Source organism: Desmodus rotundus, chromosome 11 (assembly GCF_022682495.2).
Source record: "Desmodus rotundus isolate HL8 chromosome 11, HLdesRot8A.1, whole genome shotgun sequence".
In the NCBI taxonomy this organism is placed as follows: Eukaryota; Metazoa; Chordata; class Mammalia; order Chiroptera; family Phyllostomidae; genus Desmodus; species Desmodus rotundus.
Window position 1 is genome coordinate 72085918 of NC_071397.1, and position 19474 is coordinate 72105391.

General features: G+C 35.8%; 1 protein-coding gene across 1 annotated transcript in view; it reads right to left on the reverse strand.

The window, feature by feature from the left end:
• The window catches only part of TRDN (triadin), a 306741-nt gene that overhangs the window by 48386 nt on the left and 238881 nt on the right, over positions 1-19474 (reverse strand). The window contains exon 23 of the mRNA XM_053914068.2: positions 5954-5992. Coding sequence (XP_053770043.1) covers positions 5954-5992 — 39 coding nt within the window. The remainder of the gene's footprint in view (positions 1-5953; positions 5993-19474) is intronic.

Here is a 19474-nt window from a genome sequence, read left to right on the forward strand (position 1 = left end):
CAACCAAAAGAAGGACAACAACAAATTTCAAAACAGAAAACAACCAGAACTGACAGAAAATCGAACTGTATGGAAGTCCGACAACCAGGGAGATAAAGAAGAAACATTCATCCAGACCGGTAGGAGGGGCAGAGATGGGCAGCCGGCTTGGAGAGGACTCGTGGCAAGGGGGTGGATTGTGGATCAGGCGAGGTGGCAACTAGCGGACTTGATGAGGCAGTGGCTGGCAGACCTGGAAGTCCCATATTCATGTGAGGATAAACTGGGAGGAAAACTGGGGAGCAAAACAGACCACACAGCCCAGGGCTCCAGCGCAGGGAAATAAAGCCTCAAACCTCTGATTGAAAACACCCGTGGGGGTGGAGGCAGCAGCAGGAGAAACTCCCAGCCTCACAGGAGAGTTCGTTGGAGAGACCCACAGGGACCTAGAGCGTGCACAAGCCCACATACTTGGGAATCAGCACCAGAGGGGCCCACTTCACTTGTAGGTAGTAGGGGAAGTGACTGAAACCTGGCAGAGAGTGGAGCAAGCACCATTGTTCCCTCTTGGATCCCTTCACATACAGAGTCACAGTGCCTCCACATGGGTTGCCCCATCCTGGTGAACACCTAAGGCTCCACTCCTTACTATTTAATAGGAGTGCTGAGACAAGAAAAAAATGGCCCAAATGAAAGAACAGATCAAAGCTCCAGAAAAAATACAGCTAAGTGACGAAGAGATAGCCAACCTATCACATGCACAGTTCAAAACACTGGTAATCAGGATGCTCACAGAATTGGTTGAATTTGGTCGCACATTAGATAAAAAAATGAAGGCTATGCTAAGGCTGAGTAAAATAAAGGAAAATGTACAGGGAACCAGTAGTGATGGGAAGGAAACTGGGACTCAAATCAACGGTGTGGACCAGCAGGAAGAAAGAAACATTCAAACAGAAAAGAATGAAGAAACAAGAATTCAAAAAAATGAGGAGAGGCTTAGGGACCTCTGGGACGTCTTTAAACATTCCAACATCTGAATCATAGGGGTACTTGAAGGAGAAGAGAAAGAACAACAAATTGAAAACTTATTTGGACAAATAATGATGGAGAACTTCCCCTATCTGGCAAAGCAAATAGACTTCCAGGAAGTCAAGGAAGCTCAGAGAGTCCCAAAGAAGTTGAACCCAAGGAGGAACACACCAAGGCACATCATAATTACATTACCCAAGATTAAAAATAAGGGAAGAATCTTAAAAGCAGCAAGAGAAAAGGAGAGAGTTACCTACAAAGGAGTTCCCATAAGACTGTCAGCTGATTTCTCAGAAGAGACCTTACAGGCAAGAAGGGGCTGGAAAGAAGTATTCGAAGTCATGAAAGGCAAGGACCTACATCCAAGATTACTTTATCCAGCAAGTTATCATTTAGAATGGAAGGGCAGATAAAGTGCTTCCCAGATAAGGTCAAGTTAAAGGAGTTCATCATCACCAAGCCCTTATTATATGAAATGTTAAAGGGACTTATCTAAGAAAAAGACGGTGAAAAATATGAACAGTAAAACCACAGCAAACTCACAGTTATTAACAACCGAACCTAAAACAAAAACAAACTAAGCAAACAACTAGAACAGGAACAGAACTACACAAATGGAGATCACATGGAGGGTTATCAGCGGGGGAGTGGGAAGGGGAGAGAAGGGGAAAAGGTACAGAGAATAAGTAGCATAAATGGTAGGTAGAAGATAGACAGGGGAGGTTAAGAATAGTATAGAAAATGTAGAAGCCAAAGAACTTACATGTATGACCAATGGACATGAACTAAAGGGGGGGAATGCAGGTGGGAGGGGGTGTGCAGGGCAGAGGGGCATAAAGGGGGGGAAATGGGATAACTCTAATAGCATAATCAATAAAATGTATTTAAAAAAGGAAAAAACAAAAAAATGAAAACATAAATTATTGCTTATTATTTACTATGTCTATTTGTATTTTTATTTATAATACTATTTATAATTAAGGTACATTGCTTCCTGAAAAGAACACGTAGCTATTCTCCAATTACCTAATGAAATTCATGTCCTATTTGTTATCATTTTTACTGGGGGAAGGGTAAAAAAATGGAATTTAGTAGCTAATAATATCATCTATCAAAAATAAATAATTATTGTAATGTTGCTCCAGTATTTAAAAATGTAGTCTTTTGTTTTTGTTTTAATTTTAACAGTGTAGATTTAAATTATTTCTTTTTTGCCAAAAATGGCTTATTTTTAAAAGTTTTTCAGAAATAAGAGATGGTGAATGTGGTCAAATATTGCCTATGGGTCAACATAACATGAACAAAAAAGCATCCCAGGGCTCTGGCAATAAACATGTTAGTGGTCATTTTTGCAGAAAAGAACTTAGGAAAAAAGATCCCTCAGCAGAAGCCTCCTATTATACACTTAGCTCTAATTTAACCTATCCTTTCATTATGCTCTCAAAGCTCAGGGGAAATCTCTCTTCCTCATAATTAAGCTAATTCCCTCCATCTGCAGTGTGTATCCCAACACTTCCCATATTTGGGGCAGTTGCTCCTCATTAATATGCCCCTCTGGATTTCCTGCTCCTCCTCTCAGTGGAGAAAGGCACCCCATCACACACATGAAAAGAACAAACATCTCTCATTGGTTCCACCAGCTGGGAGATAATATGTTGTTCCTTTAACACAAACTCCTGAAAAAAATAGTTTCTGCTCTGCCTCTGCTTATTATGAATAAATTCTCTGTTAGGTTCTGAAAACTGGTTTCTACCTCTACCGCTCTACTGAAAATGCTCTCCAAAAGGTCACAGAAAGACAGGCTTTTGTCAGATATAATGGCTTTTTCTCTGCCACCATGTCCCTTGACCTTTCTGGGACATTGTTACTGCTGACTTCTCCAGTTTTTCCTGAAAGTGTTTCACTCTGGGATGCTGATACACTGTATTTCCTGATCTTCCAGGTGACACACTTTCCTTCTCTTCACCAGTTCTATATCCTTTCCAAGAAGCTGCCCTTCATTCCTTCTCTTCCCCCTCCATGTTCCTTTTTCTAAAAAAAAAAAAAAAAAACCCCAAAAAAACCCTCCTTTTTTTGTGGCTTCTACTCAAAAACTCTAAACTTATGGATACAGAACCTAGTCTGAGGATTCAAAGTGAGTCTCCCTAATTTCTAAGTGTCTCTAGAATACCTCTCTGGGTTTGTCCCACGAGCGTCCACACCACCTGTCTTGCCTTTGCAATTTCTGTATTTGATCACTTTCTCCCTTCTCTCTACTTAAGACCTGGGAGTTGTGTATAGTTAATGTCACCCAGCATCTATTCTTTTCCTGTGAAACAGAATGACAATTACTTACGCAGTGATAGCACCATACAGAGAGTATGATTATCTTTTTAAAGCATATGTATTTAACTGAAAGAACATATAACAAGATGATATTAGCATTTTAAATCGTTGCAAGTTTCTGTGATTTTTAAAAACTTAATTCCTGATAATTCCACATTGAATATTATTCACGACTAGAAATAATTTTGAAAGTAAACAAAATTCACTCCCTCACTGCTTCCTCTCTGTACTGGTTTTTCCAACATTTATTTTATACTATTGAGATTACTATAAAAGACTCCGGGTTTAAATCCCTGATTCAATATTATTTCTATAGGATTTTACCCTGCATGCTATGAACGGGTGAAATTTGTGACTTATGATACCACTTCTTCCCATTCATGTCCTAAGAATCCAAACTTTTTCACTTTGACCTCCTGTAATTCCCTTTCCCTGGATTTGCAGAACCATGTTCATGTGGCCACACACCACACCTGAAGTCTTCCTGTCTTCTGTTCCTTATGTGGCCCCTGGAATCTGTGCTGGTCCCTGGGCCTCTCCTCACAGCCCCCTGCTAACGTGACACTCATTCCTGCCTCTGGCTTAACTCCTAATGTAGAGCTACCATTTACTGAACTGAGCGAAATGGCAAGCATCAACTCTGTTTCTTATAACAATCCTGCTAGGCAAGTATGAGGATCTTCATTCAATAGATAAGGAAACTGAAGCTCGGAAACATTAAGTAATTTAAAGAAAGGCACATTCCTAGCCTATGACAAAGAGTCAAATTCTTGCCTTTCTAGTACAAAGCCAGTTCTGCTTCCATCATCCTTTATAATCATCTCCCTGACTCAGGTGCTCTTTTATATTCCTAAAATCCCAGTTAAGTCCGTCATCCCCCTGAAGTTCTCACTCACTGCCACAGACTCCAGACTCCAGACTACACAGGCTCTATTCTCTGGACTCCTCATACAACGAATTGTCTTGTATCCGTCTTTCAGTAATTCATGTCTATGTCCTTGATTATACTCTTCTTGGAATTGAAACAATCTGTTATACCTTGATTGTAAATTTTGTAACACCAAGCACAATTCTGGACATATGGCAGCGATATTAGCATAATATGTGTTTTCGATAAATTGTTGATTGACTGTATTTTCTAATCAAATGTTCCATTACTGAGGACTTTTTGGAAATTGAAAATCATTATAACATAAAATATGCATAAATATTTCATGTAAACTAATTTAGGAAATTTATAGTGCATAGTATATCACTTTTCCCATTATATACCAACAGTAAAATAAAACCTAAAACACAATATGACTACAATAAGGAATAACAATGCACCTTTTATCTGATCAGTAAGCTTTCACTCTCACCAGGAAGAGTGTTAAAAATAGAGCAATTTTTCGGTGTAATTTTTCCATTTCTTCAGGTATGTCTAAAGTTCAATTACTTTTGATGTAAAGAGTCAATATGAAATTTTATCTCTACTATGAATTTTCCTTACAGTTTAAAATTGCTAATTTGCCCACTTTTCTTCTAGAAAATGAATGTTTTCAGATTATTTAAATCACTTATAATGATTATTCACTTACTAAAAATAAAAAAATATATAAGCCATTCCCATTTATATGTTGGCAGTATGGTTAAGAGAAGGTATGGTAACAACTCAGGTTAATATTTAACATATACATAGAAAGGTGAAATAGGAATTACTTAATACAGGTTAAAATTTGTGAAAATAAGTATATCCAAATATTTAAGACCAACGTTTAAGTGCCTACATGTATGCAGTATTACTTTTATTGTATGGGAGCTAGAGATATGACTTCCTTTTACCTAAATATAGACATAAATGTCTTAAAAAGGTATAAAATATTTGAAATTGGCTTAAACCTAGAGATATTGTAATTAATTGGAATTTCAATATTTTTAGTCTTCCTTTTCTTCATGGAGTTTCTTCTAAATTTTAACACCTGTCTTAAGAGGCTGGGGTGGGGTGGAGGGATGGGGAGAAAAGGCATACAACTCTAATTGAACAACAATAAAATTTTTTAAAAAAGTATCCAGCTAATCTCTTGACTTCTTCCCTCACAAAGCCTGCTTTTATAAAGTCTTTTTAAAAAAGTATTCCAGTTTTCAAATTATGAACTGCAAGGCAAGAGATTACCTTTCCAAAAAATCTGCATACTTAATTAACAGGAAACAAAATGGTTGTATCTTTCAGGTTAGACCACATGAAACCACTGTTTTTGAGGTAAAAATAGTTAAATATAGGTGATTTCATAAAGTTCAATCGATTATAAGGATAAGTTTTAGGCATTTGTCATGACCTGGCTAGAGACACTGAAATTCATACTGTCTTCTTAGCACTTTATAAAGAGCATTCAATTGTCCATTAGATAAATAAGGAGCAGTATATGCTAACTTTGACGAACTTACCCCAAATCTGCCAGAAAACACAGGATCTATTTTATTTTAGCCTAAATGTGAATTTATTACCAATTACATTTAAAATATATGGGGAGGGTACACCAGTACTTTCCAATGTTTCGGGCATCTCAAGGCTCCACTCAGCCCGAATTATAAAACCAGCCTTGTTTATGACGTTGTAGGGCTTACAAAGTGTCCTTACCTGCTTTGGATGTCTTTTCATCTTTTTTACTTTCGGGTTCTGGGGGAAAACATAACATATATCCACACATACAAACGAGCAAACAAGGAAAAAAAATAAGCATTCAATAAAAATAGTACTAAATAGTTTAATAGGCAGATTTTATAGATTTTTCTCCTATGTTCTCTATTTCAATTACAGTTACAGTTTTGTCAATATACAATGGAACATGTATTATCCGTAAATTATAAAGTAACTTAAGTAAAAGAACTTTGATTTTAAAATCCAGTTTCCTAGAATAGTTTAATACCAATCAAATAATTTGGCATCTGATCTTTAATGATTCTTTAATGGTCTTTAATAAATTATCAAAGTATTTAAAATAAGGAAATTAATAAAAACTGAAATTTCTATTTTCAACTACTTACGCTCAATTCATGGAGCTCCACCTGGTGGTTAATTTAATCATTTCAAACTGTATAATGTTTCTATTAGTACTTGTTACTATTAATTTTATAAAAAAATTAAACTGGCTTAAATTCAGTATAAGATACACAATTAATACAATCAAGTGTTTTTATATTTTATTGTTCTAAGACAATGGTTTTTATCTAGAAATTCTGCATTGCAATTTATGTCAGTATAAGATAAATATATAATTCTATAATCTATATAACAGACACTCATGATACTATCCAACCAATGTGATAGTTGACCATATTTACATGTTTCCTAGTCCTTCCTCTTATTTAGCAACATTCCTAGGCCTTATACTTTTCATTTGACATAAAGAACTATATTTTGATTAACAAAGGGGTTCTGGTACATTGCAGTTTTTCTTCCCTTCAAACAGCAGAAAAACTGATCTCATGGTTGGGATACTTACTGAGTATAGAGCGTGTGTCGGTGATAGTGCTACCAGCTTTATTTGGGTTTTAGCCTGGTAGAGTCTCATTTTTGGAGTTACAATAAAAAACACCCTAATTTGTTGAATGGAAAAATTTGCATAGCCATTCATACCCTATTTCTTTTTGTATTGTGTATTTTCCCCATCCTCATTTCCCCCTTACATCCCCCTTCCCTCAGGAATCACCACACTGCTGTCCATGTCCATGAGTCCTTTTTTTCCTTTTTGCTCAATCCCTCCACCCCCAACCCTCCCCACAGCTGTCATCCTGCTCTCTATCTATGAGTCTGTCTCTATTTTGCTTGCTAGTTCAGTTTATTCATTAGATTCCACATATGAGTGAAATCATATGGTATTTGTCTTTCTCTGACTGACTTATTTCACTCAACATAATGTTCTCTAGGTCCATCCATGCTATCCCAATGGGTTAAATTTTCTTTTTTTATGGCTAAGCAGTATTCCATTGTATAAATGCCCCATGGTTGTTTTATCCACTCATCTACTGATGGACACTTGGGCTGCTTCCATATCTTGGCAACATAAATCACGCTGCAATGAACATAGGGGTGTTTATGCTCTTTTGAATTAGTATTTTGGGGTTCTTCAGAAATGGAATTGCTGGGTCATGAGGAGTTCCATTTTTAATTTTTGGAGGTATCTCCATACTGCTTTCCACAGTGGCCACACCAATCTGCATTCCCACCAACAGTGCACTAGGGTTCCCCTTTCTCCTTGCTGGCATTTGTTGTTTGTTGATTTATTAATGATGGCCATCCTGACAGGTGTGAGGTGGTATCTCACTGTGGTTTTAAATTGCATTTCTCTGATGATTAGTGACCTTGAGCATCTTTTCATATGTCTATTGGCCATCATGTCCTACTTTGTATAACACTTGAATATACACCTGTAAAAAAGTGGTATCAGTGCTGTTACTGCACTCCACACTCCCTAGCACATACTTCTCTCTTTTCTGTTAACACTGTCACTTCACTGGGTAGGACATATGCTGTTTTAATTTGTTATGTGCTTTAATGTCGTAAAAATTTTGTTATTTAATCTTTAATTTAATTTTTGTTTATGTTCTATAACTCCTCTTTAGACTTTAAGTTCCATAAGGGCAAGAACTGTGTCTTATTTACTACTCAAACATTAGCATTTGGTTAAATATCTGACACTGGTATATGATTGTATACTTGTACTCATACCATTATTGGTATATGATCAATAAAATACTGTTAAATGTATGAGTAAAGAGAATGGTGAGGCTTGGCTGGTGTTGCTCAGTGGATTGAGTGCTGGCCTGTGAACCAAAGGGTTGCTGGTTCGATTCCCAGTCAGGGTACATGCCTAGGTTGCAGGCCAGGTCTCCAGTAGGGGGCACACAAGAGGCAACCACACATTGATGTTTCTTTCCCTGTCTTTCTCCCTCCCTTCCCCTCTTTAAAAATAAATAAATAAAATACTTAAAAAAGAAAACGGTGAATATTAAAAAACCAAATGCTCCTTGTGTATCTGTAGTTCAAGAAGAAATAGACTTATCTTGTGTATCTAGAGCTAGAGATAAAAAAGTTCAATGTCCTAGAATGGGTTCCATAAATATTTTCTTCATCAAGTAGAGGTAACTATTTGAAAGAGCCTTACTTCTCACTCTACACACGACTCTTTCCCCAATCAAGCACATTGTTGTAGTCTTGAAATGGAATCATCTTATTCGTAATGTTTGTCAAAATATCTTTAAAAAAAGTGTGGGGGATATTTTTATTAGTTATAAATTCAATAAAACCATAACCGACACTTATCTTGTTCACAGAATTTTATAAGAACTCTTATGAATACACATTATCCAGCATGTGGGTGGACGCACATTACCCAGCATGCGGGTGGCTGGGGGCCCTCTGGGTATGATAGAATTACTGGCTTAGGTGCTGTGTAAACAGCATTAACAAGATGACCTCACAAGTTATGCCTCGGGAAGTGTGAAAAGACGGCTTTCAGATAATGTAATCTAGCTTTAAAGCAAGCTCATCAAGTCTTAATTTTGTCATTGCCAAAATAATGTTAAATTTGTATGAGAATTATAATTGATGTATGGAAAAGCCGTAGTTATTTTTAAATTATGCTTTAAACTTAAAGCTCATGATCTCAAAAGGTAATTTTTTTCTCACAGAATTAAAACTTTACCCTTGACAAGAATTGATATGTGGAAAACTGTCAACAGATTTCTAAGGTAGATGGCATTTCTAGTGAAGGTGAAGTCTAATTTAATTTTTGAGTCATGTAAGGATGGGTGTTTCTAGTCATTTAAAAAATGACAACTCTCTTTTTCCATATAATTTGACAACTAAATGTATGTGTGTGTGTGTATATGTATATATATATATATACATATATATATATACACATACATACACATATATACATACCCCCCCACAAATACACACACACACACACATATTCAAAGTTTAGTCAAAAGGCTTCATTGAGAAGTTTCAGGAAACTAAAAACTGGTTAATGCTGGAGGCCAGAAAGAGGGAATGGGACCTTTTATATTCACCCCATCTTTATTACTGTTCTAATTTTTCACCATAATTACAAGTGTTTAACAGTGAAATATCTGTTTTAAGTATTTGTCACTGGAGCCCTTCATTTGGACTCCCCACACAAGCACTGCAGAAACGTGGAATCAACAAGTCCCCCACTGAGCTGCGGAGATAGATTGCCTGACATTTGAAATGCAGCATTGACTTTTCTGGACTGTTGGTTTTATCTGAAGGGTACACTGCTGATGAGCCTGGTGAAGGGAGCTTCATTAATAATTTTCCAATGTCCTCCACACTCCGTTCCTGAGTGAAACAGGCCGACCCAAACTTCAGGACGCCTACGCTGGAGTCAGAGAGGGCTGTGGGGGAGATCAGCTTTGTTTATGAATCTGCTTTATCTTCACACAGTGTAAAGACATCTACTCACTTTATAAATCCCATTCTTCTTATTTATTCAATTTATAAATCTGTATTCTTTCCAGAATGCCTGTATTTTAAATACTTTGCAAGTTAGAAGCTGAATATCACTGGTTTTTGCTTTGCCACTTTATCTTATTATTATCACATTTGCTTCTGCAGAATATAGATGCCTTATATTGTAGTAAAGATTATTATTATTATGTAAATAATGGTATTTTTTCATTTGCTACATGGTACTCACTGAGGAAGTTCATTGTATACATTTATCTATGTTTTATTTATACAATATTAAACATTCATTTGGTTATTAGCTCTTTAACCCCATAGAATAAAGTTTATGAGTTCTGAGGTGAATCTGTACTTTCTCTGCTCTATGACAGTGTCTAGATTAGTGCTTTGCACAGAATAGCAATCAATAAAAATTTGTTGCACAAATGGACACATTATCTTATGCAATCCTCACGTACCACTCCTATGAGGTAAAAAAAAAATTACACCTACATCACAGATAACAATGCTGAGGCTTAATAATTTGTCTAAGTACACACTGCCTAGTAAATGGCAAAACTGGTATGTAAATACTGATTTTTTTTCAAAAATCCAAACCCTTAAATATTCCTAAGCAGATGTTTTAAGTACCATTGCTACAGATAGAATTAAAAGCTTTTAAGCATCTTGTACGTTAAAAACTATATAGTAAACCACCTTCTATACCTTACAGGTCAGTTGTATAGTTCAGTAGTATAACCTAGGTTATATTAACTAGCAGTGTCAACAAGATTGTAAGTGGTATGGACAATATGGCCACTGAGACTTCCATTTATTTCAGCCAGTCACCTGTCATATAAATTAGTTTCCTAAATGAAGCTGATTAAACTAAATAAATAGACTGAGCATTGATAGAAAATTGACAGCATTGTCACACACAGAGGTATGTTCAATATTTAATGACATGTGAAGATTTCACATGTTAACGACAGCAGGTCACCAAAGTAAGAACTATGTGAAGGAAGTTAAGCGGTGTTATCCCTAGTCTACTTCATGTGAGTTTTGGTCCGGAAAGGCAGTCTGGAAAGTATGGCAGCTAAAGACACATGTTATACTGCCAGACACAAGTCCCAGATTCACCTCAGCTGGCTGTGTGACCTGGACACGTCACTTTCAGTACTTCATTTTTACATGAAAAAAAGAATTGCTGTAAACATTAAATTAAACGTCGCATGTGAATCCCTTTAGAAGACTGTCAGGTACAAAGCAAACAGTGCCTGTTTTTCTCTTTATTGCTAGTTTAAATTATTTTTCTTATGCTTTCCATAATGTAAAATAAAATATATTTAAATCAAATATACATGTATATAAAATAGTTATATTGAATAAAACAGTAGCATTCATAAATTTATTCTAAACCCATGATTTTTATATCATTCGAGTAATCATTTAAATGTTTTGATGAAAATCTGCTGCTATGACCACACACTCATTTGCATTTACATGATGTTATTGTGGTCCTCATTCTATTACATAAAAAGTATGGGGTGCAAAACACACATTTCCACATTTTGTTTTGTGCACGAGGCTTTATTGAGTGGGATGGAGAATTGTCACGCAAGGTACCTTGGCTCCAAGGTTTGAGATTTGGGGGAACCCTCACTGAATTCCTGTTTCATTTCTTGAACTTGTGTTAGGAGTAATTTGTTTTGCAAATACTCGGTCTGTGTTAACAGATGACATTTGATTTTGTCTGCTGTGGACACATTACTTCGTGCTCCAGATAAATACAATGGTGAGAAAGACAAGATCGGATTACCTTCCAGTTTGATTTGGAACTGCTTCAGTTCATGGACTTCCAAAAAAAAAAAGTGTCCTACGCTTGGGTGAGGTCACACAAAGAAGCCCTGCCTGACATCGCCTACTCTACAAATTTTCATCTTATCTGTATCAGCATTTCTTTACTCAAATATTTTGAGGACTATGTAATATTCCTTCCTCCTTTTAGACCATGTTCACATAATTTTGAAAATTCATGAATCCTTTTCGCTCCCCTTTTTCCTCCTTGAACTTCTAAAACGATGTCATCTTTGTTCATAAATTGAGGAATCCCTGCATGCATAATAAAGGGGCAGGGTGATGGTGTTCTTATGCTATTAAGCAACCTCATCTAAATGAAGGAGGTGCGGCCATAGGTTTTTGTTTGTTTTTGGTAGTGCTGTTGGAAAAAGCCAAACAGACGCAAACAAACCCAAACAAAAAATCCTTCAGTTCAAAATTTTTTGTCTATTTATTAGACAACTGTTCTAACGTTGAGACATTTGAAACTCTAAATTTTGATTTTCTCACCTTATGAAATTAGAACAATGATGATTATCTAACGTGTCTGTTGACCTGTTGACTATAATTAACTTGAGTAATTTCACAAGTATTTTCTGAACATTCATGTGCCAGTATCTAATTAATCGATATCTATTTTTTGGATAAAAAATCTGGCATGCGTTGTCTAAGGCAGCGTGGGGGGCCACTTCACTTTTCCTCCTTCCCAGGTTTTCTCTAAGTACTGTGAGACGGAGGGGGGGAATGGGGGGACAGATAGAGCTTTGTCTTGTTCATCTTGGAGCCTCAGAACCGGAAATAACTGCAGAATATTATAACAACACTTACAATCTTTAGTGACACAAACCAATTTAAATTGTGGTTTTAAAATGTCAGTAAAATTAAATTTATAAGCTGTGCTTTTAGATGGTGTAGACCATAATATGAGATGAAATCCCTGTCCCATTAAGCAAAACCTTACATAGCTGGAAAAGCACATTAAAACCTACCCACCAGACGTTCGACATTTCTGCACATTATCTTCTTATTTTTATATTTATTTGTTGGCACTATCTATACAACTATCAGATGCAACTACCCAGAGTAGCTAAGTGAATTAACTGGTTTGTAGCTGGTTATTTTAAAACTGAAGCTAGAGTCTCAAGATACTGAGCTCAGTGCTTTTTCCATAACATACACATACACAAACACTCCTTGCCCACACACATTTTTCTACGTGTCTGTTTTCCTCTTTCTCTCTCACCTTTCATTCCTATTGGATCAACAACCAAAAACACTTATGCCCTATAAACGTCTATAGCTATAGTTCTAAAAATGCCTCTAGTTTGTAATGCAAGCACTTAATTCATGGCTCAGGGTTTATGCCTAAATCCTGATGCTGCAGCCCTTCCTTGGCAAGTTTCCCCCTAGGACGTTCATGCTCTGAAGGAAAGTTTGCTGAGTGGACAGAGTGGACAATAAAAGCACAAAATGAACCAGGGGGCATTATTCTCTCTTCCCAGTACAGAATAAATGCATCCATTTTTCCTGCCTCATCCGCCATCATTTCATTTTTGTGATTCTTTGTCTCTCGACCATGCTAAATACAATGTATCACAGATCTGATAGTGTCCCTCATCCCTTATTTGCTCTTTCTTCTATGAAACCCTATGAGTGCCTCATTATTCTTTCCTTCCCTGAAGCATCAGAGTGAAGAGTACACATTGAAATATGTAAGAAACACATGAAGGAAGCTGAACATAGTGTAGGTTGCACAAAAATAGTCAGGCAGACAAGGTCCTGTGATGTTACTTAAAGATGGCAGGATAGCTGGTTGGATATATTTCTGGTAATGAGCCAGTTGATGTTAAACTATTCAATGTGTTCAGAGAGCTCCCCCCAAAATCACTTGCCCAGGTAAATAAGCAGACATTCTTCGGTTTTCCTGTACCAAGGAAAAGCCACTCTTTAACTAGACTCTTTTTTATTTGTTTCCATGGCATCTGCATTCATTTTCTTTAACTTGAAGTGAGAATAATCAATTAAATTAAAAAAAGGCGAAAGGGTTAAGTAAGGATAATTCTATATCTGGTTCAAAGATGTAAAAATAATAGATGATGTCCTATGAAAGATAATACATTTAAATTATTTAAGTGAACAGGAAAAATAGAAAGGTTTATTAGGATATTTTTAAAAATTCCCTGCAAGAAGGGAAGCATATTAGAACATGTGCTTAAGGAATCCTGGAGCGACAAGTACAGTGTACATGCAGAGTGACCGTGACTCATTCCCTCACTCTGCTCTGCCCCTTTCAGTGAGGACTTAAATGGAAAGGACGTTAAAAAAGGGATGGGGGCTTTGTATTTACCGTTGTCCTTAAGTTCCATACACGTATAGTTGTGCATATGTTTCAGAGAAAGGAAATAAAAATTCACAGTGCTTGGATATATTAATTTTGTAAACTTAATAATTATAGAGAAAATTCTGGCAAGCTAATTACATTTCTTACCAACACATAGCCTTTTTAAATTAGTCAGCTTTGCATTTTGGTGTGATGGACACAGCCAAAAAAGCTTTAGGCTGTAAGTTGCTGCTTGGAGTGAAAGTGCTGTTGTTACTGGTACAGTTTTTCACTTAAACCATTTTTTAGGAAATGAGTAACCATAGATTTGTCAAGGCATGTACAAACATTTTATACTTTAGAATACTAATCTTTTTAATCAACTCATTATCTCTAACTTTCCCTCATTCCTACCAAGTATAAAAAAAGTATTATGAAATAAACCCCATTCCCTCTGGTCACTGTCAGTTTGTTCTTTATTTCCAAGTCTGTGGTTCCATTTTGCTAATTTGTTTGTTTTTATTGAATAGGTTCCACTTATAGGTACAATCATATGGTATTTGTCTTTCACTGTCTGGTTTATTTCACTTAGCATAATGCTCTCCAGTTCCATCCATGCTGTCGCAAAGAGTAGAATTTCCTTCTTTCTTTCTGCTGTGTAGTATTCCATTGTGTAAATGTACCATAGTTTTTTGATCCATTCATTTATTGATGGGCACTTAGGCTGTTTCCAGCACTTGGCTACTGTAAATAATGCTGCTATGAACATTTGGGTACATAGGTTCTTTGAAATTGGTGATTCAGGATTCCTAGGGTATAATCTCACTAGTGGGATCACTGGATCAAAAGGCAGTTCCATTTTTAGTGTTCTGGGGAAATTCCATACTGTTTTCCACAGTGACTGCACCAGTCTGCATTCCCACCAACTGTGTATTAGGGTTCCCTTTTCTCCACATCCTTTCCAACACGTGTTTTTTGTTAACTTGTTTATGATGGCCATTCTGACCCATGTGAAGTGGTATCTCACTGTGGTTTTAATTTGCATCTCTCTGATGACTAGTGATGTTGAGCATCTTTTTCATGTGTCTCTGGGCCCTCTGTGTGTCCTCCTTGGAGAAGTGTGTGTTCAGTTCCTTTACCGATTTTTAAACTGGATTGTTTGCCTTCCTGGAGTGGAGTCATGTGAGTTCTTTATATATTTTAGAGATCAAACCCTTGTCTGAGGTGTCATTGGCAAATATGTTTTCCCATATGGTTGGTTTTCTGTCCATTTTGTTGATGTTTTCTTTAGCCATGCAGAAGGTTTTTAGTTTGATGTAGTCCCATTTGTTCATTCTTTCCTTTATATACCCTGCCCTAGGGGATGCATTGGTAAAAATATTGCTGAGTGGAATATCTGAAATTTACCTGCCTATGTTTTCCACTGGGACTTTTCTGATGTCACAACTTATATGCAAGTCTTTTATCCATATTGAGTTTATTGTGGCGTATGGTGTAAGTTGGTGATCTAGTTTCATTTTTTTGCATGTACTTGTCCAGATCTCCCAACACCATTTATTGAAGAGGCTATTTTTACTCCATTTTATGTTCCTGCCCCTTTTGTCAAATATTAAGTGACTGATTAACATGAGTTTATTTCTGGGCTCTATTCTGTTCCACTGATCTATGTGTCTGTTCTTATGCCACTACCAGGCTGTTTTGATTACAGTAGACTTGTAATATAGTTTGATATCAAGTATTGTGATCCCTCCTACTTTGTTCTTCTTTCTCAAAATTTCTGAGGCTATCTGGGATCATGTATGGTTCCATATACCTTTTTGAAATATTTGTTCTCTATCTGTGAAATATGTCATCGGTATTTTGATAAGGATTGCATTGAATCTGTAGATTGTTTTGGGTATTATGGACATTTTAAAGATGTTAATTCTTCCAATGCATAAACACAGTATATGCTTCCATTTATTTGTGTCTTCCTTAATTTATTTCTTCAGTGTTGTGTAGTTTGCTGAGTACAGGTCTTTTACCTTCTTAGTTAGGTGTATTCCTAAGTAATTTATTTTTATTGTTGCTATAGTAAATGGGATTCCCTTCCACCCTAATTTCTGTTTCTGATATTTCATTATGTGGTACAAAAATGCCTTTGATTTTTGAATGTTGACTTTGTATCCCGCCATTTTGCTAAATTCACTTATTAGGTTGAGTAGCTTTTTTGGTGGAGTTTATAGTGTTTTCTATGTACACTGTAATGTCATCTACAAGCAATGACAGCTTTACTTCTTCCTTTCCAATTTAGATGTCCTTTTTTTTTTTTTTTCTTGTATGATTGCTGTGGCTAGAACTTCTAATACTATGTTGAGTAAAAGTTGTGAAAGTGGACACCCTTGTCTTCTATCAAGGCACATTATTAAGAGAGATCATTGTTACTTTAAAGAGTAAAATGAAAAGACTAGGTAAATATTTTCATGTAGTTACTTGAGGCCTCAATTTCTAAAAGAAATAATAGAACAACATTTAAACTAATAGTTCTGGTTATTGCATCTAATTGACATTTTAAGCAAACCTTTGTCTACACATACTTGTCATGAAAAATTAGGAAGAAATGGCATAAAAATGTAAAAATTCAGTATTAGTGAAATAGAATATAACTTTTAAAATTCATTTTTCCAAAATACTCCCTCTCCTACCGCCATTATCTGTGACCACGAACTGGCTAATGCTAGCCTGACCATCTGATGTGCAGTAACAGGATAAAAGAAGACAGAGAAAAATCTTAGGCTGATATTTTTCAATGATCAAGGACTCAAATGAACAATATGTATTTTTAATGAAAAGGAATTGTTCTTCATTTATATATGTAATCCATGTGCATCTCTTCTGAGGGGGAATTTTAACTGCACTTCTTTAATGTGGATATTTATAATATTCCTGTCTGTTCCTCACTTTTAATATTTAGATCAGCAAAGGAATTATAACATCATTGTATGATTAAATTATTTAAGGACATCAATTTCATTTAGATTGCTATGTAAACATCCATTCCAATCAACAATTAGATCCTGTTAAAGAAATTTAGAGTGTTTTCAAAATAAATTAATGTTTAGTCTTCACCATTAATTAATTCTTTAAAAAATATAGTAACATTTCCCTGCCTATTGGACACAATATAACATGTAATAGTCTTTTATAAGGCAGAATATCCTAATTTGCATATTATGCCAGAGTAATATAAAATTGTCTAAATAACTACTATCATCAGTGATTAAAGGTAAAGTTTTAGATAGGATAATACATTTTTAAAGGAAAATATAAATGTTTCAATATGTTTGGAGTCCTCATTGCTTCAAAAAATTTAAGTTCATATGTGGACTGAGACAAAAATCACGTTGTGCTCTTGTGTTTCATTAAATAACACTTTTGTTTAATTTAAAATTAACAGCAAAGTTAGGAAAATTTGACTTAAGGGTGTGTTTTTTATAGGTTGCTACATGAGCTAATGGGGACTCCCACGCATCCTTTATTTCTCTGGCTGATTCCCTGTCAGCTTTCTCTTTCCACAGTTCCCCATATCTCGCACAATTCCACCTCATGTTCACCAAAAATCTTTTTTAATAAATAAAATAATGTCAGTAAGTTGGAATTTTTGCTACTAAGCACCTGTACATTGGTTTTGGGAGAAGTCATTAAGATGTTACTACTGGTTTGACCCTTGAACTCCACTAGGAGTTCAACTGGAAGGGCCCCTTCCCCATTTTCTCTCCTGCGCCTGGAACATATACTTGCTTGCCTTCCCCTAGTTAGAAGCTGCTCAAGCAGCCTTGAGATAATAACGTGCTGATGAGACTATCTGCACTGGGTAGATGATTAAAGCCTATGAAATCTGTCTGTACGTGACTAAATCTAATTAAGGCCTCTATATAAACTTAATATTCTAGCAGGCTGGTGGGGAAATCTATTTGTTCTGTGGCCATCAAGACCAGCCTTTTAAATGATTCCTCTTGCTTATTAAACCTGCCACCTACTAATGTGGAGTTGTCTGCCTTCTTCAGTCTCCCAGTGCCCTCCAGTCACAGAGGGCCAGTTTCATATTTCACCCAGGAAGCTCCTGGCCAGGTTTACAGAGCAACGATTGGTCAGCATTTCATGAAGATCTTCAAGGCAAATGTAGAAACAGGTTCTATTTCTAACATTCATATGGTATGCGTATTTTATTGCTTCAGTGGTTCACAAATATGTTCATTTTGACAAAAAGAAATAGACAATTCTGAGTATGATATTATGTGTCCCTAGAATATACTGAGATTAATTAGAACCTAAACATATTACATTGAACTTAGCATATTTTCTTACATTTGGGGGGATACGCTTGATGTATGGCATATCAGAATCCACATCACTCCAAGACTAGTACAATGGGGACACGGGAAATGCCGTCAGATGCAAGAGCAAGAGCCCAGTGCTTGATTTAGACCAGAATTCTAATGTTGCCTTTGTTAGAAATTGCAATCGCTTTGAAAAGTTGCTTTACTCTTCATTTTTTATTTATAAGATGAGGGTAATGGACAATATTTATCTCTGTTTCTCCTAGCCACAAAATTTGTTTAGGATTTTACTGTCTTTAAACTTAAAGTATGGTAAGGTATCACAGAAATTTTAAGTATTACTTTTTATCTTAAATCTTTGGTTTCGTGGTTATTCTTAATAAGATTCACATTGGGATTATGAAATGTGGATTTTCCATCACAGACTGATAAAATCAGAATAAAATCAGACATGGATTTTTAAAGCTTTTTAAATATTTCTGACATAGTTACTCTTTCCTTTGTTGTGTCATAGTACAGTTTAGAATTTTATCACTGGAAATAAGTCTTTTATTTTCTTTGCTCAAAAACATCCGAGGGCTTATGAAAGTTATAGCTTGAGAGCAATAAAAAATGATATATTACTCTGTGTAACTGAATATTCAATAGGCAGATCAATATGTTTTCACATTTCATATCGACATTACCTTTTTCCTTTAGGGAAGCTGGCAACTTTACTTCTTTCTCCTTAATAGGCTCTGGAAAGAAACAATGAGCATTTATTTTCTGCCAAGATAAAAAAGTTGAGAACACATATACAAGGGAATCAGTGATCTATCAGTAAAGTGAGTGCATGGAAATGATGTTTTCTCTAAAAAATAATTTTAATCATGAAATTAAGAACAATCTAATAACCAGAGGGGAGGAGAGAGAGAACAGTGGGGAGAAGGGTTTTCAGGAACTACTATAAAGGACACATGGATAAAACCAAGGGGGAGGGTGGAAGCAAGGGAGGGAGGTGGGGGGCAGTGGTGGGGAGAAAATATAGACAACTGTAATTGAACAACAGTAAGATGATTTAAATAAAAAATAATAATTTTAATCATACAGAGACAAAAATACAACAATATAGAGAAGAATAAGCCATCTCTGATTATTTTTATTTAAAATAAATGTAAACTGTTGAAAGAGTTACAATCTATTTGTTCATCTAAGAGGATAGGCATTTGG